At 39.8% G+C, this 26,870-nt stretch overlaps 2 protein-coding genes across 6 annotated transcripts; one reads left to right on the top strand and one right to left on the bottom strand.

Moving 5' to 3' along the window:
* Window positions 1-599: 599 nt before the first annotated feature.
* On the top strand, window positions 600-17,714 carry sgsm1b (small G protein signaling modulator 1b). Of its 2 annotated transcripts, XM_084935196.1 has the most exons (25): window positions 600-776; window positions 876-919; window positions 3,195-3,270; window positions 4,009-4,171; window positions 4,333-4,485; window positions 4,813-4,880; window positions 4,967-5,109; window positions 5,206-5,337; window positions 5,527-5,651; window positions 5,743-5,810; window positions 7,228-7,391; window positions 7,499-7,628; window positions 8,103-8,229; window positions 8,312-8,376; window positions 8,497-8,642; window positions 8,772-8,900; window positions 8,991-9,164; window positions 9,295-9,363; window positions 10,396-11,619; window positions 11,713-11,837; window positions 11,933-12,015; window positions 12,124-12,233; window positions 13,435-13,531; window positions 13,629-13,796; window positions 14,061-17,714. In XM_084935196.1, exons 1-25 carry the CDS (start codon window positions 770-772, stop codon window positions 14,147-14,149), a joined length of 3,879 nt encoding a protein of 1,292 aa, XP_084791322.1. In that variant the 5' UTR covers window positions 600-769; the 3' UTR covers window positions 14,150-17,714. The 2 variants fall into 2 exon arrangements, with proteins under 2 accessions (XP_084791322.1, XP_084791321.1); XM_084935195.1 differs by lacking the exon at window positions 600-776 and having other exon boundaries at window positions 857-919.
* A 1,160-nt stretch (window positions 17,715-18,874) lies between these two features.
* srsf9 (serine and arginine rich splicing factor 9) lies at window positions 18,875-25,121 on the bottom strand. 4 transcript variants are annotated; one of them, XM_084935200.1, is made up of 5 exons: window positions 24,992-25,121; window positions 21,365-21,567; window positions 21,019-21,188; window positions 19,879-20,051; window positions 18,875-19,790 (listed from the first exon to the last, which is right to left on the bottom strand). In XM_084935200.1, exons 2-5 carry the CDS (start codon window positions 21,520-21,522, stop codon window positions 19,566-19,568), a joined length of 726 nt encoding a protein of 241 aa, XP_084791326.1. In that variant the 5' UTR covers window positions 21,523-21,567; window positions 24,992-25,121; the 3' UTR covers window positions 18,875-19,565. The 4 variants fall into 4 exon arrangements, with proteins under 4 accessions (XP_084791326.1, XP_084791327.1, XP_084791323.1 ...); XM_084935201.1 differs by having other exon boundaries at window positions 21,365-21,544; XM_084935197.1 differs by having other exon boundaries at window positions 21,365-21,786; window positions 24,992-25,120.
* Between the last annotated feature and the right edge of the window lie 1,749 nt (window positions 25,122-26,870).

The following is a 26,870-nucleotide window of genomic DNA, read 5'->3' as shown; positions in this document are numbered from 1 at the left end:
TACATAACTCTGGTGCTCAACCCAAAAATGCATTTACCTTTACAGTTATGGCACCATTTAAGTGGACATAATCAGGCTTTCCATCCAAGAAATTAAAAAAACAAACAAACACAAATTTCCTTAATTTCCGTACTTTTTGTGCCATATATGTATTCTGTATTTGCATTTCTGTATGTCTATATTATGCTCTAGAAAATGTTAACAACTCTTGGAGGTGTGATTTGTACTGCAAACCTATGCAGTACAAATCACAAATCAAACGTCATCAAGAAATGATATGTAAGAACAAATAACGTTTAGCAAGTAAATATAATTAACACTGGAAACACTGTATTGTATATCATGGGATGGCACATTCTTATTGATCATTTCCTTGATCATTCTGTACAATGCAAGGGGAAAGAAAAGATTGAAAATATACATTTCCCCACAACCCATTCATTACCTGTATGAATAATAATCGGCCAATGAACATTTTAGGAAAAGTTTCTTATTGTATTTTTTTACAGATACATTTGTGACTGTGAGTGCACCTTGCATTTTTCCCCTCGGGGTGGAGAGGAGACTGTGTCGCTGTGTACATTAAACGCACAGGGTACTGTGACTTTAAAGGGGTGGTGGTTCACGGTGAGGTAGCAGATTTGATGTAGTCGTTAAGAACACCTCGTACATCCCGGACTGACTCTCCCTGTAAAGCAGCATTGCCTAAATCACCGTCAAGACCGTCCAGAAAGCTGTGCGTGTCAGCCGCTGCACCCTGTCAGGAGCGATGCGAGGTACCGACGCCGCTATTTCCCTCTTTCGCGAGCTCATCACCATCAATTTCCAAAACAGCATCTGATCAGCATAACTCATTATGTTTTCTCCCGTGGCAGAGGCCGAGACGCGCCAGAAACTGCTGCGCAATGTGAAGAAGGAGGTTGGTGCATATTATTTAATTTGCGCGCATCACATTTTATTTTTACGGGCGCTATATGCTCAGTGTGTGTGTGAGTGTGAGTGTGTGTGTGAGTGTGTGTGTGTGTGGTTATCGTTCATCAGGGCTGACTCCACCGTAGGCCTGTTTATGATAAAACTGACGGTTTATTTTACATAATGTGATTAGACGCAATTAGGCTGCCGGTGGGGCTGTGCAGGATACCGGTCTGTTTGTGACTGCTGGTGGACTGGCGTAAGATGGTGATGACGACGGTGGTGATGGTAATGATGACGATAATACTGATGATGTTGATGGTTTTATATTGTGGAAGAAACCCACCACAACCAGGAAGCCACGCACAGATTGTTTAAGCCTGTTTTCTGGCATATTCCTTTCAACCCACCGCCCTGTTAGTCAGAATTTAAAGGTGTGACCCAACCATCTGCTTAATTTGGCGTTTTTAATGGGTGCTTTTGCAGTAGCTTCTCTTGCTACCATAATATAGGTTATGACAGCATAAATATGTTTAAATGTATTTGCAAATCAGTCAGAGAAAGCAGCAGTGAGCACAATGCACCACCCTTATAAACTGGACAGTGACTCCACGATTCCTCATGCAGGCAAAGAAATATGAAGCTTTTACTCAAGCACGGTACTTCTAGACCCACTCTGTGTGTGTTCTCCCCCTCACCTGTGACTCATTGCCTCTCAAAAACCTAAGGCACTGATACAGGATCCTGCAGTAAGGAGTGGCTTAGCTGTGATATATAAATCTAAGAAAAACAAAAACAAAACTGCATTTTAATGTTTCACTTTTATATAGATGGGTAATTAATACAAAGCGTGCTTTTCATGTTGTTTACTCATGTGAAGGAGAAGGACAGGACAGTCGTGAGGTCTGGTTGCAGCAGCAATAAATAACCCCTGAATTGTGAACATTCAGCAGAATTCCAGCACAATCATATTTAAGCATGGAAGTGATTTTCATCTTATTTCATGGGAGAATGTGTCTAGGGCACTGAGCATCAGTTTAAATTTAGTGCATTTTATTGCTTAATGATACGTTTCTTAGCAGCAGACGTGACTACTTTGTGGATCACGACCAAACAATAAACATTCAGAGAAAATGCCGCGCTCAAAAAGTGTAGTTATGATCATGCTCATCTCAGTTTCTTTCTTTTTTCTTTTTTTTTTAACCTGAACATAATTGCAGCTATGACAACAAGCTTGTTCAAAAATATGACATTTATTAAAGTGAAATGGAGAGCAACACTGATTTTTTTTTTTTTTTTAAGGTCAGTATATAAGTGTTATTTTAACTGAAAACACAGTTTTGCAGTGATGTCTGTGGCTTTGTCGAGCCTGACCAAATAACCCCAGATGATGTCACTGAAGCTTTTCTCTCATTTGGCTTGTAGATCACTGTTTATGACACAAACATAGCTTTAAGGTGTGGGTGTTTACTTTATACAGTGCTATTACTAGGTTGATTATTGGAAACATATAATACAGGGAAGTTGGAAATTGACTCATACAATGGGGTAAAAATGTAAATTTTTTTATCTGCTGCTTTGATTGTAGCTATATTGTAAAAGTGTGCTTATTGCAAACTTTGCAGTTTGGTATAGTGTGTTAATAAATTGTTAGTGAATTTATTTACATATTTACGTATTATTTAGATATATTTAGATTATTTAGACGGATTGGCGACCTGTCCAGGGTGTACAGGGTGCACAGAGCCTCTCAACCTACAACACATGAGACAGGCTACTTGCAACCCTTAATTGGATAAGCTAAAAAAAAAAAAAAAAGTAGATGGATGGATGAATGTGTTTAGGAATGCAAGTAGAAAACATCAAGAAACAATTCCTTTTGGAATCACTAGAAAATGTAAACAAAAACTTGAAGGTTTTCTTTTACTGCTTACAATAAATCAGACAAATTGAGGAGATCAGAAATTGCATGTGCTTTACATGCAAAATCATTTGAAGTTTGAAGTTCGAAGTGCACGTTGGATGTTGTACAGCACTTGCAATGGCTTTGTAAACTGCAGAAGATGAGGCTATAGTTTTGGTAGTTTTGGTAGTTTTGGTAGCGTACATCAGCAGGATGCTATAACCTGCTTGTAGGAAATGTCTTATGTTGCCATACTGCTGCTTCATCATTACTTTTTCTAACATCACTCGCTTCTGTGCTTCTTGTTTTGTCTTTATCACCTTATGTAACTGTGTCAGACTGATTAAGACGTATCTGACGGTGAACTTCTCTCCTTTAGGTGAAACAAATTATGGAGGAGGCAGTAACGAGGAAATTTGTGCATGCAGACAGCAGCCATATTATATCCTTCTGTGGTAAATGTTTTTCTACTTTCTGCTTTTATTAGATATTTTATTACAATCCATTACTCAGTTATTATTGCCGATGACATGAACAATGTCTTTTCTTTTAGCTATAATCTTTACCTCCAACTAAAAAAGGTATTATAGGTTTTCTGTATTGTATCTAATCTAATAAAATTAAAACATTCAGTTTTAAATAGTACAGTACCGTCCACCACATCCATACTGACATTTACAGTACAGAATGACGGCTGACTTCACTTTGTGTCAAGCCATATCACCTCCTACGAGTTCATTCTCACAGTGCCCAAAGGTCCTGTGCAGTCTGTTCCTAATGATTTCTTTTCATTAGTCGCATCTATTTATAATCAATAAAGTAAAAGGATGAACCTTCAAAGGTGTTGATACTAACAAGGAGTGAGGCGTATATGATTCTCAACACTTATATCCTAGCAACTGTAGGCAGTGTTGACTTCAGCCTATTTCTCCTTGAGCTACCTGTGCTTGCTTTTCGCCTGTTTCTGTAAAAGAAACATGAGACTGAGGCCTTTAACAAAAGGGAGTTGTACTGTGCTTTTTAGAGAAAAATAAAGCTTTAGGCCAAATACAAACATGTCCGCTTCAAATCCATAAAAGATGGATTAGATTAAGTTGAAATAAAAAATGTATATATTTATATACCTATATGTTTTATATAAATACAAATCAAATATTTGCTAAGTCTCTGCATGTTTATGTGTGTTTGTATAGCTGTAGTGGAGGCGTGTGTGCTTCATGGATTGAAACGTAGGATTGCAGGCCTGCTGTGCAGTAATAAGGTTGCGGCACTCTTTATGAAGGTGGCAAAAAGCTTTTCCCCTGCTGCGGAGCTCTGTCACAAGGTCCAGGAGCTGGAACAGCTCATTGAAAACAGGTGAAACTTTTATCTGTGGGAGACCACAGACTCTTTCTTATAGTTATTTTCATATATATCGATATATAAACTCTTTTGTGCTATTTTTCATTCCTGTTTCATCCTGTTACATTTTAAGAGCCTATGCAGACATCGTCTGTAAATTTCTTCTTTTGCTTTAGCAAGCAGAACAATTCCTCACTGAGTACTGACCGCAGTCGGCAGTCCAAGTTGGCTAACCTTCCTCCTCAAGCGCTGAAACACCTGTGGATTCGAACTGCCCTGATGGAAAAGCTCCTAGATAAGATTGTCCTGTACTTAGTAGAAAACAGCAGGTAGGATTATCTATATTTTTTTTAATCCTTTTGAGGCTTTGGAATGTCTTTTCTTTTCAATGCCACAATTTTTTTTAAATTTTTTTTTTTTTGCCATAGGCAGCTGATTTCTATGTATCGTAACTACCAAAGTTTTTAGCCTTCTTTCTCTCATGTGTTCTAATTTGTACCCTCTCTATGGTAATATTAATACATTATCTGTTTGCACAGAAGTCATCAAGAGCTGTGGTATGCAATGAGTAACATGGGGATGAATTAAAAAACAGTCTTGGTGTTAACGCTATGGTCTTTCCTCATGTATACTTGTGTTATTATTGTGTGCTTCAGTTCATTCTATGACAAAGAAGCCATGCTGATGGATCCTGTGGATGGACCGATTCTTGCATCCCTATTGGGTACTTTTTTTTTTTTAACTGTGCTGTCAGTTTATATAGCTACTTATTCGGATGTTTACTTTAAGCCCATTAACCTTGTTTTACAGTTGGCCCCTGTGCTTTGGAGTACACCAAGGTTAAGACTGCAGACCATTTCTGGACTGATCCATCTGCAGATGAGCTTGTACAGAGGCATCGTATTCACAGCGGTCACTGTCGGCAGGATTCCCCCTCCAGAAGACCTGCCTTGGTTAGAGAGTCAATAAATTGAATGCTTCCTTGTAAAAACAACCAGCAGTAGGCTGTATGCAATTGTTTTGTTTTTTCTTCTCTTAATCCCTAACAGATCCAAAAGAGACAGTCCAGTGGTAGCATGGATGATCGCCCTCTTATGTGGGTGAGGGAATATGTTGAATCACTTCACCAAAACTCCAGAGCCACACTTCTGTTTGGGAAGAACAATGTCCTGGTCCAGCCGGTATGGATTTTCCTGTCCTTTTCAAAACAACCATACAAAACTAGTTCTCATTTTAAGAGAGAGAAAATATTAAGAGAAGCTTGCTTACTCTGTGGGAAACGTGATGCCTCCTGTTAATTTGTTAATTTATAACTGATCTGAATACTACAGCACATGTGGGGATTTGTTCATTTTGTTTTGTGTGTACAGAGGGATGACATGGAGGCCATTCCAGGCTACCTTTCTCTACATCAAACTGCAGACCTCATGACCCTGAAGTGGACACCAAATCAACTGATGAATGGCAATGTTGGGGAGCTGGACTCTGAAAAAAGGTCAGAAAAAAAAGAGCCCAATCTACTGAGACTTAAATATTGTGTTTACAAAGTTTATTCACTGACCAATATCCATTTGTGTTTCTCTCAGTGTTTACTGGGATTATGCTATGACAATTCGTTTGGAGGAGATTGTGTATCTCCACTGTCATCAGCAAGGTAACTCACCTATTAAAGTACTGGATGCAATGCAAAGTTGTGCCATTTAAAAATTAAATTAAGCCTGTTTCCCCTTTAAAGTTGTCACCTTATGCAGCATTGCAGTGCAGCCCCTTGTTTTAGATTCTTCCCTGGAAGCCATATTTGTTCTTTTCCAGTGTGTCAAAATATAATTTGAATTTAATTTAGGGGGAAAGCACAAAGTTGCAGGGAATTCAGTGAGAAACCCAGCTAGAAGGGCATGTAGTAGGTGACATTTGTGTTGCAAAAAAACTTTGCGCAAGATGCGCTATGGTATGCTGGCAGGCTGAATGTTGTCCTTCAGATTGTACGCTAAAACTGCAATGACAGTATGATCCTCAGGGAGGAGATTGTTATGGTTCACAACCCTGTGAATGTCTAAAAAAATACCAAGCATGCTCGCGGTCACACTTCTGACCTAATGTACCACTGATGGGGCTTAAACACTGTGGGCTCTTCAAGCAAAAGCTGCTGGTTTGTATTTGGAGACTCATATCTCCTCTTCAGTGATCAGTAATACATACATGGCTGATGAGTTTGTCACAGAAGGGGATTTTGTTTTCGTTTTGCTCACATTTGAGGCCCAGAGTAAAATAGGAGATGCATAAATGCACACAATCAGAACAAGACCATATCGTGTCATATCACCTCAATAGAGCAGTAGAGCTCTACTTATAGTTGAATAGGAGGCAGAGCCTTCAGCTTTCAGGATGCTCTTCTGTGGAACCAACTCCCAGTTTGGATTCAGGAGACAGACACCCTCTCTAATTTTTAGATTAGGTTTAAACCTAATGCTTTTTGATAAAGCATGTAGTGAGGGCTGGATCAGGTGACTCTAAATCCTCCCTTAGTTGCACTCCAATGAGTCTGGGCTGCTGGGAATTCCCATGATGCACTCATTTTATTTGACTCAGTATGTGTTTATACACTATTCTGAGTTTAATCATTAGTTATTATTCACCTCTGGCTCTCTTTCACAGTGTTTTTTGTCCTGTCTTTCTCCCATCACCCCCACAGCAGATGGCTTTCCCCTCCCTGAGTCTGGTTCTGCCTGAGCTTTCTTCCTGTTGAAAGGGAGTTGTTCCTTCCCACTGTTGCTCAAAAGGGGTTGGCTGATTGTTAGGGCTTTCTCTGTCATATTGTATGGTCTCTACCGTACAATAATGTGCCTTGAGGTGACTGCTGTAGTGATTTGTTGCTATATAAATAAAATGGAATACAATTCAAAGACTTGGAGCGCTCTAAAAAAAACCCCAGCTGTGCTAGCACTGGTCCAGAGGCGCACTGAGTGAAAATCGGCAAAAATTAAAATCAGATATAGTTTTTAATTTCCCAAATAAAGTCACATGAGTTTCACGAGTTATTTATTTTTTCTCCCACGTGTGGGTACCTCCAGTGAACAGTGGAGGCACAGTCGTTTTGGTGAGCCAGGATGGGATCCAGAGGCCTCCTCTACACTTTCCTAAAGGAGGCCATTTGCTCCAGTTTCTCACATGCTTAGAGACTGGCCTGCTACCTCATGGGCAGCTAGACCCGCCACTCTGGAATCAGAGAGGGAAGGTAAACGGGACACCTCTGCTCAAATAATTTTTCAACATTTCATGCAACAATATTTACTTTACCAATATTTATGATATATTTTCTTCATATACTATTTCCATTTGTAGGGAAAGGTTTTCCCCAAACTGCGAAAGAGAAGTCCACATGGTTCATGTGATTCTGTATCAGATAAGGAAGACGATGAAGCAACCGATTATGTGTTTCGGATCCTCTTTCCTGGCAATCAGATGGAGTTCAGTTAGTGCCTTTAATCTTTCTATTCTGCCTCCCTGAGATAATGCAATACAGAATCATCAAAGATTATATCTATAAGTGTTCTAATTACTTTATATGTCATTTGACTTCAAACAGTTCACTTTACATGAATCTGATGTTTCATCCAGGCATATATTCAGTGTTCGTCTTTGTAATTAAGTCCTTTCTAATGTGAAACTGTTACAGCCATAATATTTTTCCTCCTTGTTTAGTGTCCATGTCTCCATTTCACATTAAAGTCCCATTGACAATAAGGAGTCTTTGCAATTTGTATGCCACATCTGCATCTCCATCCTCTCTCTTGTTTGTTTGTTTTTTTCACCATGTATTATCAGTTCTTATCATTTTCAGAAATTCATTTTAATATCCAAATCAGTTAGGGCTGCTCCTGGTTTTGCTTGCTTAATTGATTGTGATAATAGGAACAGTAGTAGTAAGGGACACTTTGCTGTGCAGTGGCCCCAGAGCTCATGGATCAGGGTGTTAATATGTGGCAACCAGCCCCCAGGAAGTCCTCCTGCTCCTCCTGCTCACAGAATGGCTCATCTGATGGCTCTCTGCCTAATGGCTGTAACCAAGAAAGGTAAGTATTTCCAATGGTCAGGCTGAAATCACTGTTCTGATTATTCCACCTGACAAAGTTTGAAATATTCTCACTTTACCAGGGCTCCCTTAAAGCTCCTTTGCGACACCATGAAATACCAGATAATCTCCCGTGCGTTCTATGGCTGTGAGTATAATCACATCTTCTTTGTGTTTGCAATTTAGGAATCACTCTGGTTGGGTTGTTCAGCAGATCAATAATTCATTACAGTGGTTGAAAATGAGAAGCCTTATCTCTCCCCTCTAGGGCTTGCATACTGTCGTCATCTGTCCACAGTCCGCACCCACCTCTCCGCATTGGTCAACACCACGATTGTTGACCCCCGCGTACCCTGTGATGCTCGAGGAGGCCTCTCTGTGGAGGTCTGGGGCAACTTCCTCAAAGACAGCTCTGTAAGATTTATACATAAACACCAAGCCATCACACAACGCCTAGTTGTCATTCGTTCCTGTGTGAAATGCCTCCTTTCATTAGTGAGCGATTTCAGTCTGACACAAAAGTAAAAATACTTCCCCTTTCAGGCCTATGAGGAAAAGGAGATCCACAGACTGGTGTATTTTGGTGGGGTGGCCCCTTCACTCCGTAAAGAAGTCTGGCCCTTCCTGTTAGGACATTATAAGTTCAGCATGAGTGAGAAATGCCGGCGGGAGGTATTACTCATGTGCTTTCAAAGTATAAAGATATATTCTCATGCCCCGATCTATTCTTTGCCAGTTATTTACACATGCTTATTGCTTCAGATTGATGAGCAAATGCGGTGCATGTACGAGCAGACTATGAAGGAGTGGCAGGGTTGCGAGGCCATTGTCCGTCAGAGGGAGAGAGAGAAACATGCCGAGGCACTCGCCCGATGCTCATCCGGAGCCAGCGTGGAAAGGGGACCCGTGCAGCGGGACTCCACCATCAGTACAGATGCAAGTTTGAACAAACAAAAAAATCCACATTATGTAACACCTACCACCTACTATTTCAAGAGTTGTGAGAAAATAACTTGGCTAACAGTTCTGCTGTTTTTGTCTCATGTGATACTCTGTCTCACTCCAGTCTTCTCTAAGTAGCAACTCAGATCAACAAAATACTCACTCACAGAGCGACTCCAGCAGCAACGCACAGGTAGACCCTCTACCATCATCTCCATCATCTCCATAGCAATGATTTCTGATACGACACCATACCAGGTTTCATTTTTTTCCCAAGCATTAGCCCACTTACTACAACTTATATATGGTTTGCTGTTGTATTCTTGCTTTCTAAAGCATACCTTGTGAATCGCTGAAAGTAACGGCAGCGAAGCTGTTTTTGAGCAGGATTGCGATTTGGTTTAAGGTATTTTGAGGATAAATTGAAGTAAAAGGAATTAAGTTTTTTAAAAGATAATAAGTTAATGGCTCTGTATTAAAGGCATGGATGTCTGTATCAAGTTTCATGGCAGTCCATCAGACGGTTGCTAAAACAATGTCACAGTAACAAGAAAAAACTGGGGGGATAAGTCATTAGGTTTCATCATGTAGGCGATAGTGTTAGTAAGATATTTCAGTCAGGGATAAAATAGTTAACCATCTGGCAGACTGACTTAGTGGCACTGTGCTATGTAGAGAAAAAAGCTTGCTCTTTTATCATCAGTGTTTTTATCATGAGTGTCCTTCATTTCATTTAAAGGAGGCAGGAATTCAAGTTTATAATGCAACATAAAAAAAGATTCTTGTGATTGCTGCACGTATGTAAGGATGCTCAAAGGATTAGAAATCACTACATGTCGTTGTGGTGTAATAAAACATTGTTAGCAATAATGTCAAGTGTTTGTAATTTGTATACTACTTTATAAAAAGCCTTTATTGATGGTTTAGAAATCACTTACCACTCGTTTAAAGGATAAAGACTAGTCAAAGGGATTTCCTACAGCCTGAGAGCCCATAATTTGTTACCATTAGTGGTTTATAATGGACCTATAATGCATTAGAGATTTATTGACCATTAATGAAGCTTTCAGTTCATGCTTTTTAAAGTGTGCCTTATCATAGAGTGGGATTTTTATTTACAGTTTATAAACTAACACATGGGAAACCACCGTTGTGCTTTTAAAAACACTCAATCTCAGTAGTACTCGCTTACAATTTATCACATGTTCACTACTTTGGCTTCCAGGTATTTGAATCGGTCGACACAGTGGATCAGGCTGAGAATGAGTCCAGAGCTGACAAAGAAGCACAGCACAGAGGTGCAGGCAAGGCCATCGGAAATGGAACCACAGACAAGCCACAACTTCCCTCCACCGACCCTGCCTTCAACGATCTGTCAAACCAACGTCCAGATTCAGACAACTGTCATCCTGTAACTGAGTCTGCTGTTTCTCAGCAAACAGCAGAAAACTTAGAAGTCTGCAGTGAGGAACCTACAGCTGAGTCACAGCCTGTAAAGATTCAGCTCACAACATGTGAATCAGGAGGGGAGGATGTAAAGGACCCTGCAGCCGAGAGTGAGGCTGATGCACAAAAGAGGGAGACGATTTTAGAAAGCATAGTGGTTCAGGAGACAAAGAAATCTGAAGCTGAGCAAAAAGCTGAAGTAGAGGAAAAAGATCAAACGAAGCACGGGCTGTCAGGAGCTTCAAAAGCCACTGACACAGATATTAATTTGAAAGAGAATACTAATGTTCTAAAGCTGGAAACAGAGATTCATAATGAATATTTCCAAGCACCTCCGCTTGGGCAGACTTTAAGTCTTCAGCCACACAAGAGCAAAAGTCTGGAAGTTGAGTCATCTTGTCCGCCTGCAGCAGAAAAAGATGCAAATCCGCTAAATGAAAAAAAGCCAGAGATTTCTAAGAAAAATGAAATCCCATTAAAAGTGATCAAGGCCTCAAACACAGACGCAGAAACAAAGGATGTCGAAGCAGCTGTCTGCGACTTTGTTGAAACCAAAAAAGCTACAGAGATTTCATTCGAGAAACCTGGTTCAAATTCTCCAGTCAGACAAGTGCTGAATGCTCTTCAATCAGCATCGCTTTCGTTGTCGTCTCAGTCCCGGCAGTCTCCAGACACAGCCGATTCGGATGACTCTCCTTCTGCGCTGGAAATGGAGGACATTCCTGCAGGGATAACATACGTGACCTCAGAGGACATCAAAACCAGGCCTTTGGCAGGGCTTGCTGCGCCCCCTGTCTCCCTGGCACAAAGAGAGAAAATGGCATCTGAGGATCTTGCCCTAGATCACCATCTGGACACAGCTTGTAATACCAGTCCTGAGGGCACAGATCTGGGCCTTTCAGAAGAGGAGCCCGAGATAGACAATGTGCTCACTGAACCAGAATCTGCAGAGGTGGGAGGAGTCACCAAATATGATGAGTCCTCAGAGGAGCAAACCTATTCTGTAAGTGTTAAGCACAGCAAACAGAACTTCAAAGGAAGTCTTTTAATCGTTATCATACAGTAACTGACTTCAGCATTGTTATTATTCCTGCAGCAAGAAACAATGGATATGTACTTGATCAATTTGCATCGTATTGACAAAGATGTCAGACGTTGTGATAGAACGTATTGGTACTTCACCACTGAGAATCTGGAGAAGCTGCGTAACATAATGTGCAGGTAAATGGATAATCTGTATCCAATAATCTATATACGAGGTTTATTTTAATGCACAAGGTTGAAACGCAAAAATAAAAATCTATTTCTATTTGCAGTTACGTCTGGCAGCATCTGGATATCGGTTATGTGCAGGGCATGTGTGATCTGCTCGCTCCTCTGTTAGTTATCCTGGATGATGGTTGGTAAAACCTTTTAAGTACAATGTGTTTTTTACGGATATGGGTTTTGCAGAGCTTCACATAATTTACTAGAGGAACAACTCGTAAATGTGTTTGGGGCTTTCCAGAGATCATGGCGTTCAGCTGCTTCACTGAACTGATGAAGAGAATGAACCAGAATTTTCCTCACGGGGGTGCCATGGACTCTCACTTTGCCAATATGCGCTCACTTATCCAGGTAAGTGGACATTTTTCCACACATACAATCATATAAACATTTTATAAACAGTGTAATTTTGCTGAATGGTTAAGCCTACTAAGAAGAGTTACAGCTTGCTGCTGATACTTAAATGTAGGCACACAAGAAGAGGTTTTCCTCACTGTCAGAGAGTAGAATAATTCTGTATACATCCTACATACATACTTTAAGGTTATAACATCTACATCGGTCCACCTACGTCTACAAGCAGGCCAACAGATTTTATACAGTACACAATCACTGTTGATTTTTCAAATCAATTGGCTAAATCTGATCACAGAGTGTGGCCGTGTAGTGCTACTTCTATCAGCAGTCACATTATCAGTAAACACTAGTAAAGACTTTTTGCATAAGTGTAACCAGCGGTTTGCACCTTGATTTAAAGCCTCTGTATTTACATTCAGTGTCTTTTGATTGCAAAGTGTTTTTGTCTCATGCTTTCAGTCATATGTTTTTGTTTAACTTCAAATACATTGCTGTAAGATGAATAGGTTAAATTATAAGTTGTATCATTGTCCATATACTCATTGACACTGTGTGTTTTAATTTAATTATGTTATAGTTTTGGAACCTTGGATCACAGCATTTGCAGATATGAAAAAGGCTTGTTTGATTTCTAACCTATTGTACCTGTTATGAGCTATGGTGAAAATACCAATATGCTTAAAACACATTTTCCATATTAATGAATTTACCAAATATGTTTATTTCATACAGTATAGTAAAATAGAAATTAATACACATGATATATGGGTTGTAATAGTGTCTTATTATGCAGTAAAAATGTTTGTGTTCCCTTGTCTGTAGTGAATATAAGTTGTATTTATTTCTTTACTTATTATATTGTTGTACAGTGTATTTAATGTAACTTCTGCTGCCCCTTGGATAGGTCTCTCTTGAAAAATGAGACTTTAACCTGGATAAAAACAGGATGATAATTATAACTACTTTTATATATTTCAGTATTGTTTCCCAGCACTGCACCACTTAGTTAGACTACCCACAATATAAGTGATTTCTCTGTTCCCCTTTATTACCCAGTTATTTCTTTGTTCCTTATTGCCGTATTTTCTTCCAGCAGCAGGGATCCAGTAGTATAGTATGGGCTGAATTATAACAACAAATGCATGCATACAGGTGTAGGATAATGATAACATTATATTGTTCTTACATATCACAGATCCTGGACTCTGAGCTGTTTGAACTGATGCAACAGAATGGAGACTATACCCACTTCTACTTCTGTTATCGCTGGTTTCTTCTTGACTTCAAGAGAGGTGATGCGAAACGCAGGCCTCATATTGTTTGCTTGAATCGACCGTGACTTTCTCGTGACAACGAATATAATCTGATTTGTCGGTCTTTTCCGAACAGAAATGGTCTACGATGATGTGTTCTCTGTGTGGGAAACCATCTGGGCAGCCAAGCACACCTCCTCTGAGCACTTTGTGCTCTTCATTGCTCTGGCACTTGTGGAGATGTATCGAGACATCATCCTGGAAAATAACATGGACTTTACCGACATCATCAAGTTCTTTAATGGTAAGAAAAGCGAGTGAAGCAATGCTAAAGGAAAAACAATCAAGTTTACCAGTATTCACTTGTAATTAATGTTACATTAAAATAACTAAGCAGCTGGTTAAAGCGAAGTGCAGAGATTTCTATAAAAATATGTTTTTTATTTTGTGACTTTTATTGTGAAATATCAGTATTTACTGAATATTAAAGGAAAGCTAAATCTTTAAATATTATCAGTTTTCCTAATTGTATCTGTAATTTTTTTCTAAATATATTTTTTCTTCTCAGAAATGGCAGAGAGACACAACGTCCCCCAGGTCTTGATGATGGCCCGAGACTTGGTCCACAAAGTGCAGACGCTCATAGAAAACAAGTGATGCAGGATGCTGCTGGTTAACACCCACAATTCTTTTGTGCTAACCTGTCTCAGAGATAACAACCGAACCATGTTATTGTTGTATATTCCACAGAAAAGGAAATGATGTAAATGAAAAGCACCGACAAGATAACCGATCATTAAAGCTGCTTGTTATTCAAAGGTAGTTGTAAAACAACTTCTCACCACTTGCTCCTCTCTGTTTTTGGGAGATGCAGTTATTGCCAGTAAAGTTATTTTTAAAAGTGTTTTTGGTCACTTAGTGAATGTACCCTTGTTGAAACTGCTTCAGGATGTTGTTTATTTTGCCTTAAAATTTGCTATTTTTTCAGGGATACAGCAACCAAATTCTTCACTGCATCGATATTCTCCCTAATGCATTCGGTTAAGTTATGCATCTTGTAAACACTTAAATACAGGGAGTGCAGAATTATTAGGCAAGTTGTATTTTTGAGGAATAATTTTATTATTGAACAACAACCATGTTCTCAATGAACCCAAAAAACTCATTACTATCAAAGCTGAATGTTTTTGGAAGTAGTTTTTAGTTTGTTTTTAGTTTTAGCTATTTTAGGGGGATATCTGTGTGTGCAGGTGACTATTACTGTGCATAATTATTAGGCAACTTAACAAAAAACAAATATATACCCATTTCAATTATTTATTTTTACCAGTGAAACCAATATAACATCTCCACATTCACAAATATACATTTCTGACATTCAAAAACAAAACAAAAACAAATCAGCGACCAATATAGCCACCTTTCTTTGCAAGGACACTCAAAAGCCTGCCATCCATGGATTCTGTCAGTGTTTTGATCTGTTCACCATCAACATTGCGTGCAGCAGCAACCACAGCCTCCCAGACACTGTTCAGAGAGGTGTACTGCTTTCCCTCCTTGTAAATCTCACATTTGATGATGGACCACAGGTTCTCAATGGGGTTCAGATCAGGTGAACAAGGTGGCCATGTCATTAGTTTTTCTTCTTTTATACCCTTTCTTGCCAGCCACGCTGTGGAGTACTTGGACGCGTGTGATGGAGCATTGTCCTGCATGAAAATCATGTTTTTCCTGAAGGATGCAGACTTCTTCCTGTACCACTGCTTGAAGAAGGTGTCTTCCAGAAACTGGCAGTAGGACTGGGAGTTGAGCTTGACTCCATCCTCAACCCGAAAAGGCCCCACAAGCTCATCTTTGATGATACCAGCCCAAACCAGTACTCCACCTCCACCTTGCTGGCGTCTGAGTCGGACTGGAGCTCTCTGCCCTTTACCAATCCAGCCACGGGCCCATCCATCTGGCCCATCAAGACTCACTCTCATTTCATCAGTCCATAAAACCTTAGAAAAATCAGTCTTGAGATGTTTCTTGGCCCAGTCTTGACGTTTCAGCTTGTGTGTGTTGTTCAGTGGTGGTCGTCTTTCAGCCTTTCTTACCTTGGCCATGTCTCTGAGTATTGCACACCTTGTGCTTTTGGGCACTCCAGTGATGTTGCAGCTCTGAAATATGGCCAAACTGGTGGCAAGTGGCATCTTGGCAGCTGCACGCTTGACTTTTCTCAGTTCATGGGCAGTTATTTTGCGCCTTGGTTTTTCCACACGCTTCTTGCGACCCTGTTGACTATTTTGAATGAAACGCTTGATTGTTCGATGATCACGCTTCAGAAGCTTTGCAATTTTGAGACTGCTGCATCCCTCTGCAAGATATCTCACTATTTTTGACTTTTCTGAGCCTGTCAAGTCCTTCTTTTGACCCATTTTGCAAAAGGAAAGGAAGTTGCCTAATAATTATGCACACCTGATATAGAGTGTTGATGTCATTAGACCACACCCCTTCTCATTACAGAGATGCACATCACCTAATATGCTTAATTGGTAGTAGGCTTTTGAGCCTATACAGCTGGGAGTAAGACAACATGCATGAAGAGGATGATGTGGACAAAATACTCATTTGCCTAATAATTCTGCACTCCCTGTATATTTTCAGTATTGTCATTTACTTAGCTGAAATTGTAGCTGCCATGGTTAAACATTTTGTGATACACTTGAATAGTTTTTTTACAGTGATGTACCTGGCGTCACGGGATGATTTGCAAACGTTGCAGGGTTCTACCGGCTGGCTTATCTGATGTTAAATAGGTGTTTGCCTCTGATGCACACAAGATTGCAGGATATGCAGACCTGGATTCTGTGTAGCACCTCGTAATTGCACATAGTTTCCATATACTGTATCACAATTTCCTCTTTCAGCTGGCCACGCTCTCATAGTCTCCTCTCCTGTCTCCCACCTCCTCTATGCATTAGTTAAGATGATTTAACTGTTGTCTCTTATCCCAGTTAGTATTCCTCCTGCATGCTGTCATTGAAAACCTCCTTCTTCTTCCCTTAAACTACACAGTGCTGCTCAGGCTGAACACGTCAGCTATCGTTTTCATAAAATCAAAGGATAAAGACTGGTTAAAGGGATTTCCCACAGTCAGAGGTTTCTTCCTGTTAAAAGGGAGTTTTTTCCCTCTCACTGTCTTTCTTTAATTTACAATGTAAAGTACCTTGAGGCAACTGCTGAATTGAATTGAAAGCAGCACAGCTTTACCAGATTTAGCTTCCATGCAATATAGAGAGTCGTGGTCGTAATTTTTCTGCTGGTGGTTATTTCAAAGAGGTAGTTAGCTGGTGGCAGTTTGTGCTTCCTTCACACGCTGCATTTCCCTTTTTCACTTTCAGAGTTAAACTCTGTCTCGCCCTGATGAACTTGGTTGTCATGGCTTTAAAGCGCGCCAAATTGTTTCTGTATGCCAAAAAACCCCAAAGGCAGCGAATAGTTTAATATTTCCCGGGCATTTCTCTTCATTATTATCACTATTTCACTGCTGCTCAGAATGTCAGAGCTCTAACTTCAGCTATGAGGAAAGTGCGATCTTGATGATAAGCTTTTTACTTTTAAATGAATGGTAGCTGGTCAGTGGTATGTAGCCATGTAGATAATGATGATTTTGTCAGTTCATTTTTTTTGCTGCAGTCATAGTGGATTTCATTTGTTTAGCCTTAAGACGAGAAATGATTTAAGAGCTCGGGAGTATACGTGTAAAGGTGAATATCTTAAAATCTCGGCAGATAAACACAAGATACTCTATATAGCTCGATACCGAGAGAGGCAAGTCAGAAAATATGATTTATTGGTGCCACTTACAGTTACAAAATAGCCAAAACACACACGTCTGTTTCACTGTGGCTTAAATTCCAGTGTTTTAATATCACTGCTAATGTGTCTACATATGATCTTGCCTGAGTATTGCTGTTTGTGTATTGCTGTTTGTTGTCAGAAGATTTACAGTATACAATGTGTTAAGAAGAAACTGACTTACTGTACAAAAAAAAACCCCTAAGCTAGTACTTATTTATTAAATGCAATACAATGTCTGTATATGGGCCTGGTCTGATTATAATGAAACAAAAGCTAAAAGTATGCCAATGGAAATAAATATATTTTTATTTTTTCTGTCTTCTAAAATGGTCCCTGAGTATACTTAATTTATTGTGTATTAAAAATCTTATATTTTGCATTTAAGGTGCCCTGCGTGTTCTTTCTGGTTAAAAGAGCTTTGATCTTCAGATTATCTCGTGTAAAATTGTTTGTAATTATAACCACTTTAGATCGTATTTTTGATCCTGATTCTTTGTTCTGGTGCCTTATTTGCGTGTCTGAAATAGGGTAAGTTTGTTTCAAGTCTGCCTAAAAACAACACCCAGATGTTCACAGGTAGTAGGCATACCTTCAGGGGTCTAGTGGAGTACACAACTCAAAATCAGCCGTCAGCAAAAGGGGGGCCGACATAACATTATGACAGCAGTCTTAATGTTATGCTTGATCAGTGTATCGATTGATTGTAGATCTTGACAATGCCACGCCTACCTCGCCATGAATTTTCTTGACTTATTTAAATGTTGTTTTTCTCATCTAGGGAAATAATTCTGTCATCATGTACTTATGTAGTCTTCTTGCTGAGCTAGTCAGCACATTCCTTCTTTATAAGAGTGTACCGGATGGTTTGGCCAGTCCTAATGCTTTTGCCATCTCTCTAATAAATTTGTTTGTTTGAGTTAAAACTCAGATAATTGGATGGAACCGTAGTTTGCTCACCTTAATGGACCCAGCTCTGACGTCCTGGATGGAGGAAGGTAATAAAGCTCTTTAGGTAAAGTCAGATCAGCTGCTCAACTACCCAACTTAAAACTGTCACGTAATCCTTGGAGGAGAAAAGATGGTACTGGGATTTTCTTTTTTATATGCATGTTAAGCTGCGTTAGAGGTCTAGCTTGCTCCATTAAACCAAACTATTTCAATATCGGCATTGATTTAGTCATTGGAAGCACAGGTCTAATAAAGTAACCTCAGGAATAATCATATTATTGCATACGTTTTCTTTATTTAAAGGTTATCACCCTGACTAACTAATCGACTAAGCAAATAGACTACTGGCATAGATGTGACTGGGAATAAAACTGCAAGAAAAAAGGAATAGTTGTCCTCTGTGTCTTTTTCACGTTATCCAGTTCATTATTCTAGTTTGGGCAGAAGCTGAATAGACAATTTTTCAACTTTGAACTGTTGATTTCTTGGAATCTACTCCATATTTTTTTTCTATATAAATTACTACTCCAGATTAAAGAAGGGAAATGGCTTCACTTTAAGTACAGAAAAAAATAAATGGAAAAGAAACTGTCACAGTAAAAGTTTGCATTTTATTGGTAAAGAAAAAAAAACCCAAAAACGATAGAGATGCATACAAATTATAATCTACATTTAGACCACCTCGGTCAGCGGCCTACACGTACAAAGAAAAAACCGAAAAAAAACCCAAAGGACAATTAAGTCTCACAGTCAACATGTTACACTAAAAGGGTTCACTAATTTTACTATACTGATTAGTTTTATGGGTTCTTGGTTTGGCCAAACAGAAAACGCACCCTTTCATACTTAAAGCTACCAAGATGTGACACATGAAAAATAAAATTACGTCAATTCAAGAAGCAGGACTGCAGAAATGTGTACTTTGTTTTAAATGTTTGACATCACACTCCCGAATTTCTTTATAAAAGAAACCTCCAATATGTTACATAATGGTCAAATGGTTATCTCACAAAAAATTAACACATAATTCTGTTTCCGGATAACGTATGGGTGTTTAACAAACAAAAAAAACTCCCCAAAAAAAACAAGACTGTGGGGAGGAGCAGGTTGTTCAGGGGTTCCTGACCATGGAATGTTTTTAATCAAGAAATAAAAATGGTGTGTGCTATGAGGAGGCCTGAGGTTTTTAAAAAACAAAACAAAAACAAAAAAAATCAAATGTAGAATTACAAAAACAAACCAAAAAAAATAATCATCCAATTCCTCTAAATGATGCGACTTTCTACCGATAATGACGAGGTGGTGGGCTGTGGTGTGGCGGAAGGTGTCTTCTCGGAGGTGGGCTATGCCGTGACATAGCATGGCGTGGGGGCGACTGGTAGCGCGCAGGGGGAGATCTTCTGTTATAGTAAGGAGAATAGCGACCTCTGGATCTGGAACGGGATCGTGATCGATCCCAGTTGGGAGTACCTCTTTCCTCATACACACGGATATAAGCCGTCTCCCCCTAACAAGAAATAACGAAAGAATTACACGACATCAGCTGCAGTTTATCATCAGAGGAATGATTAAATCTCACCATCACTAACACTAACCTGATGTGAACGGAACTCTGTCCCATCCAATCTACGCAGTGCATACTCCATGTCCTCTCTACGGAGAAATTCCACTACACCCTCTCCGTCACGCTGCACATCTGCAAAACAGACATCTCCTGCTTCCCGCATGTGATCCTTCAGATCCTGCCAGCTTCCAGATGGTGGCAGTCCTGGAACAGGAAAAGACTAAATGATGGTGAGGACAAAATATACTTCCCTGCTTAAATTTACCTGACACTTTAAACCTAAAATCTTAGCAGGAAAGGGTTTCATTATTTCTCCAAAGTGCAACTCTTTCTTTAATTCATTATTTGTATAAAGTCTGACCTTTACACCTCTTGAAACCTAAAGAAGATGGAGAAGTGGAAGACTTTGCATTTCCCCTGCTTTTAAATTGCTACAAATGCCAGGAATGACACAACCTGGTTAATGTTAAAACACTATAAAGCTAAGACTAACCTGGATTTGTGGTCTGTCTAAGGTGTTACCTATTCAGCACCAAGTGTTAATTTACACTGTTTTTAATCATTAACACTTTCCATGCACAGCAGTTACTTATTAATGCCAAACCCACAGTTGAAAATACTGCGATGGTCAATCATCCTTATAACCAGTAGGAAAAAACTAATTGACTTTTTCAAGTCTCCTGACTGATAAGTCCACCCACTTCTCCACCCAGTGTTTTAGGTGAACTACAGAAACATTTGACAAAGCACATAACATAATTAATGATACACAATGACAAAATGACACCTACCAGTCACTATAGCCGGTGTTTGGGGTTACTCAGCCAACATGACCGGTTTCACTTTACTGTTTTGATTTTCATGACCTCATCCACTTAGTCCCTTTGACTTCCAATCCGCCATGAGAGAGAGAAACATATCTGCCTATGACTCATGACGTCCTCAACTAGTCCCCTTGTCCTCCAGTCCGCCATGAGAAAGAGAGAATGATCTGCCTACGACTCATGACGTCCAGCTACCAGTCCCCTTGTTCTCCAGTCCGGCATGCGAATGGGAGAAAGTTATCTGCCTAAGACTCCTATGTCCACTTTCCTACCAGTCCCCTTGATTTCCAGGCCGTACCGAATGAGAGAGAAATATTAATTGGCTACGACTCATGGCGTCCACCTACCAGACACTATGACCCGGAATTCAGATCTTCGAGTTGGGGGTCCAAACCTTCCTCTAGGTGCTCCTCCACCACCTCCCATTGGGCCAGGTTTAGAACGGGGATACTCCACACGCAGCTTGGAGTCCCCATATCCATATCCATTCCTTCCATAGACCGCATCATCTGCATCCCTAAGAGAAGAGAGCAAAGAACTCCTTACCAAAGTACGCCTAGCGGACAAAGGTTGGATATCTTGTCTCCATCCATTCCCTGCCGGCAGTCACTGGAGACGATATACCACAAAATTTATGGTGTCCAACAAGGAGGAGTGTGATTCGAGTTGCCAAAAACCATCCGCAAAACTCACCGTGGGTCTTCAAATCGGACGAAGGCAAAAGGGATAGTGCCTCTATTGTTCTTCAATTCTATTTCACGAATTTTTCCATATTTGTAGAAGAGATCCTCAATGTCTCTCTCCTGGACATCCATGGGAAGATTCCCCACATAGATCCGGCCATCAGACATGTTGGCTGAGTAGGCGACACTGCTGACACAAAAGAAGGGGGGCACCTGCAGACTTTTAGAGATCACTTCTTGCTTTCACAAATAGCTGTGGAAGTGGTCCTTAATCCTATTCCTAGTCCCAATCCAAAACTTAGTCCATCCGCAGACAATTCCTTAATTTACACAAGAATAAAGCTTTAAAGAAGGGATGAAGCCGTGATAGAAGTAAATGATGGGCTCAAGGAAAAAAAAAATGGCACAGGACTTCGGATCCAAGCCTGAAAACTTTAAAACACAGTGTAATGAATGTCCAACCATTTCAGTGATTACAGATCTGTTCTCTTTAATCTGAGATTATAAGCATACTGTGGGAAAAAATGTAAAAAGGTACTAACAATTACCTGTGTGTAAACGGTAAATGAACTGATGCTTACATGTTTTTCTACTCTGCTTTTTACTGCAAAAACAATCTTTTCTATGCCTTTAACCTTTTTGTTTTAACAAAAACAGACTCACAGTCCAGTAGATACACTGGGGGCAACCTAGGGTTTGGTTACTTGTCCAAGGACATATCAACATGCTGACTGGAGGAGTCAAGGATCAAACCACCAACCTTCCAACTGGTGAATGACCTGCTATAACTCCTATGCGACAGCTGTTCCACTAATTACAACTGGTGAATTCCTTTTTATGTGGATTAAGCTAGCATGCAATTGTGTGTACTAAAAAAATGTATTTTGCAAAACCTTTTCAAAAATGTCTTTATAGTTTTCCTTGGAAAATAGGAAATATGTGCCAACCTAAATGGAAATTTAAAAACCGTATACAAGGCAAAAATGTCTGTAGAATTCTAATGACCTTGAAAGTCAATATTTGATGTGACCAACTTTATTCTTGAACACAGCCTGAACTCTCTGAGGGATGTTTTCTTAAAGTAGTCTTCAGGAATAGTTCTCTAGGCTTCTTGAAGGACATTCAAAGCTCTTCTTTGGATGTTGGCTGCTATTTATTCCATTCTCTGTGAAGATGATCCCATACTTCTTCAATAATGTGGAGAGGCCACTGTGTTTTTCTGTCCAGGTATGTTTTTACTGCATTGGCAGTGTATTTGTTATCAGTGTCATGCTGAAAAATGAAGCCACTGCCAGCTGTTTTCTGATTTTACATTATCTTCTGTGTTCATCATTTCACAAATTTTTCAAAGAACTCCAGCCAACACCACTGGCTGAAATACAGCTGCAAACCATGACAGAGCCTCCACTATGTTTTACAGATGGCTACAGACACTTACTGTTGATGTACCGTGACCTCCTCCTTTCAACCAAAAACTTCAAATTTGGATTCCTCGCTCCAGAAGACCTGTTGCTACTGATTTTTAATCCAGTTCTTGTGTAATTTGACATACCTCAACCTCTTTCTCCCCTCTTTTGCTTTTCCCCTGTATAAGAATGGCTTCTTAACAGCCATCCTTCCACTGAGACAATTTCTGTTGAACCTTAAGTGAACAGTACATGGATCACATGAAGGTCCAGATGTATCTTTCAGGTCTGACACAGTTCTTTGATGGATGGATTTCTTCAAGACATGACCTTCAGATCCTGTAGATATATATATATATTTGGTGGGGTGGGGGGTAAGAGTTGCCACTTCTTTGGCCCTCCAGTTTCCTCTCTTTTTTTAAAATGGACACACTGAACACCATGCACAAATTTCAACTAAGAGCTCTTTGGTAATCACTTTGTTGGTGCCTAGATACTATTTCATGTCTGTCAAACTGTGTTATTGTTGGTGTTTTTCATGAATTCAACAAAAGAAATGGGAACACCTGTCTTTTAATGACATGCTGAAGTAATACAGTGTCAAAAACACAATTTTAAACTGGTTCTTTGTTAAGTGTATTGTTATCCATAGACATAACACTATTCAAAGAAAAACACTGACTTTCAGAAAACCTGGAGGACTACTTCTCAAGACCACTTTAAAAATTACAAGGAAGTCTAGCTCAAAGCAAAATATAAAGAAATGATGGGCAGCACAACACTTTCTTATATTTCTACTTGTAAAAAAGGAAGCCAATAATATGAAAATTGTTTGACGCTTAGTTGGGAGGGCAGACCTCCAAAGCAGCACAACAATATGGAAAACACATAAGAAAACTGGTCCAGCTAAATGCAGCTCAGCGACTACAACCATGCTATAAAGGTACATGATAAAGACACATATAGAGCACTCACTAGTTGCACTCCATATGACATGCAAAATAAATGGTGGATGAAACTAGTTAAAAAGCTCAGTTTCTATTTTATTAGGTTACAACACTCCAAAGGGTCCTGAAGAGCTACAACGTTAAGTTCATTTAGTTATTGTTAAACCAAAGAATTAAGCAGTTATGCTATCTTTTCACTTCAAATTTCTCATGAAAGCACCACTCCACCGGCTTTTGGTCTTACATTTGACATATACTGTGTAACAACTAGTCTATTGCAGTGCTGCTGCTGGCACCTTGTGGCAATAGACACACAGTTTGAATCATGTAGTCCGCGATCTATGACGGCAGCTCACTGGAAAAAGGCTAAAAATTCAGATTGTTGCTTTTACACCAATAAGTGCTGTATTTTTGCCCATACTATCACAAACATAATTATTACAAAATTACTTTGAAATATCGCAATATTATCATGAGACTGTCGCCGTCCAATGTGCATTATTCCAGACTGACACTACTATTACATTTTTCTGTAAACTCAAAGACATTTAGGCTGGTGATTTTAAAAGCTGCCGCATAAAATTTATATACAAACCCAGCATATTGAAACAAAATGTAATATTCATAAAAACGGTGTTTTGGTGGCTGTCATACAGCTGCTAACAGGTGTTTTCCGTACCCTATACGTTTACCTGGACTTGAAGGCGTTTTCGAGGCCTTGAAAACCCCGTTTAATCGAGCAGTTGCTGAACCTACCAAACCTGTTTACCGTCCCATAGCTGAACAACTGCGATCTGACCTCAATTTAATCTAAAATTCAAGAGCTCCTGGTTAGCATTACCGCTTAGACACTACAGTCCAGATTCGTTCCAGCCATTCAAATTTGGCTTTGCCCTAAAATATCACAGTGGCTACTGCTAAAGTAGTCATAGCTATTGTTAGCAACAGGCGGCTGTAAACGAGGGGTTGCTTACATTAAAAGCAGTTCAGGTATTTTCCTTTCTTTCTTTTGTTTGTTTTTTTAAGTCTTGTAACACGGCCTCTTCAGTCGACCCATTCAACTTGACCTTTACATCTAGAAACTAACCCCTAGCTTATAATTTACACACCAGCAATTGCGAAACCAGCGCAGTCCCTTTGTTGGTAACGTAAGGTCGATCAGCGAGTCAGGCTAAAAAGATTCTGGGTCGGCTACAATTTGCTAATATTTATCGCTTTCAGAGAGCGCATAATAAATGCATATGGTAAAAAAAAATACTTAAATTAATAAATGTCTCTGATTACCTTTTAGAGCAGGTAAATGTGCCTGTTCGTAGAATTAATGCAACCAGTTAGCACACTCTGCTGCTTCCGCGTAAGTTAGCACATTTACGGGAGATGGCTGCGTTCTTCTTCTACAGCTTTTCATTTCCGGTAGACAGTAGCCACTGTTACATCATTGCTGCCCCCTGCTGCTGGGAGAAGTTGTGGTGACGATCAGTGAGCAGCAGCCGAGCGTTACAATGATGTTTGCTTTGAGAGGGTTGTTGGAGCAGTAGAGAGAAGATTAGAAGAACACGTGCGCGGTGTCTTTGTGGGCCTAGAGGAAATATGATAGAGTGCCAAGACAGGAGATGTGGTAGTACACAGGGAGTCAAGAGTGGCTGAAAAAAAAATATATGTGAATATGCACTTGACTTTATAGTTGGTCTGAGACTTACTAAAACAAACAAACAAACAAACAAACAAACAAACAAACAAGAAAAGGAAAATAAAATAAACAATTTTACCCCTAACCTTAATTTTGAGTTATAAAGTCAAGTTTTGAGATGACCAAAAAAACCAAAAAACAAATAAGCTTTTATACGAAACTGAGAGGGACTCAAATTGAGAACACTGACTGCTTTATTTTGTAACACAAACTAGTTCTCATTTCTATCCTCTGAATTAAAAGTTCATTATTAATTTAATTTTAATAGAGAGAGAGAGAATATCAACTTAAAATCTAGAAAAATTTTCACATTACATAAAAGCTATAAACTGATTTGCACATCAGAGTGAAATAAGTATTTGATCTTCAAGAAAACACAAGTACCTGGTGGTGTTGCTAAGCAAGGAGATAAAGCATTTCTTATAGCTGGTCACCACATCTGCACACATCTCAGGAGGGATTTTGGTTGACTTCTCTTTACAGAAACATTTAGGTTTCTTTGCAGGTGTTTGGCAACTTGAAGCTTCAGCGTCCTCCACAGATTTTCTACAGGATTTAGGCTGGCTAGCCCCTCGGTGACCTTACTGTTCTTCTACTTTAAGCATGTCTCCATTGCCTTGGAAGTATGTTTTGAATCATTGTCATGCTGACTGAGAGAAGGAGATTTTTCTTTTCATGTAAGATTTTATGGTACATGCCCGCCCCTCCAGTGGCCCCCTCCATGCAGCAAAGTCATCCTGTAATCCTTAGCAGAAAAACAGTATGTTTCCACCTCCATCCTTGACTGTGGGGATTTTTCTTTGGGTCATACTTTCTCTTCCTCCAAACACAGTGGGCTGAGTTAAGTTCGGTTTCATCTGACCGCAGCACTTTCTCCCAAGCCTTCTCTGACTCCTTAAGATGTTCACTAGCCTGCACATGTGCCTTGTTCTGCAGGGGGACCTTCCTGGCACCATACAGCGTAGAGTGTTACCAGTAGTATTATCAGTATTACCGTGGTCACAACTGCCTTCAGATGATTAACAAGCTCCTCCCATGTAAATGGCATGGCCTGGCATGGTAAATGGCCTGCATTTGTATAGCGCTTTACTCAGTCCCTAAGGACCCCAAAGCGCTTTACACTACATTCAGTCATCACACATTCACACACTGGCAATGGCAAGCTACATTGTAGTCACACAGCTGCCCTGGGGCGCACTGACAGAGGCGAGGCTGCCGGACACTGGCGCCACCAGGCCCTCTGACCACCACCAGTAGGCAAACATGGGGTTAGTATCTTGCCCAAGGAGAGCCAGGAGGCAGCATGGGATCGAACCACCGACCTTCTGATTAGTGGCTGACCTGCTCTGCCACCTGAGCTACAGCCATTGGACACACAAACAATCTGTGGGAACCAAAATCCTGACTGGGTTGTAGGCGATCAAATACTTCTTCACTGAATGACATGCAAATCAACTTTTATGTAATGTCTTT

Source organism: Perissodus microlepis, chromosome 7, assembly GCF_051167445.1.
Source record: "Perissodus microlepis isolate ML-2025 ecotype Zambia chromosome 7, ASM5116744v1, whole genome shotgun sequence".
Taxonomy (NCBI): Eukaryota; Metazoa; Chordata; class Actinopteri; order Cichliformes; family Cichlidae; genus Perissodus; species Perissodus microlepis.
This window is presented reverse-complemented; position numbering and strand designations above follow the sequence as displayed.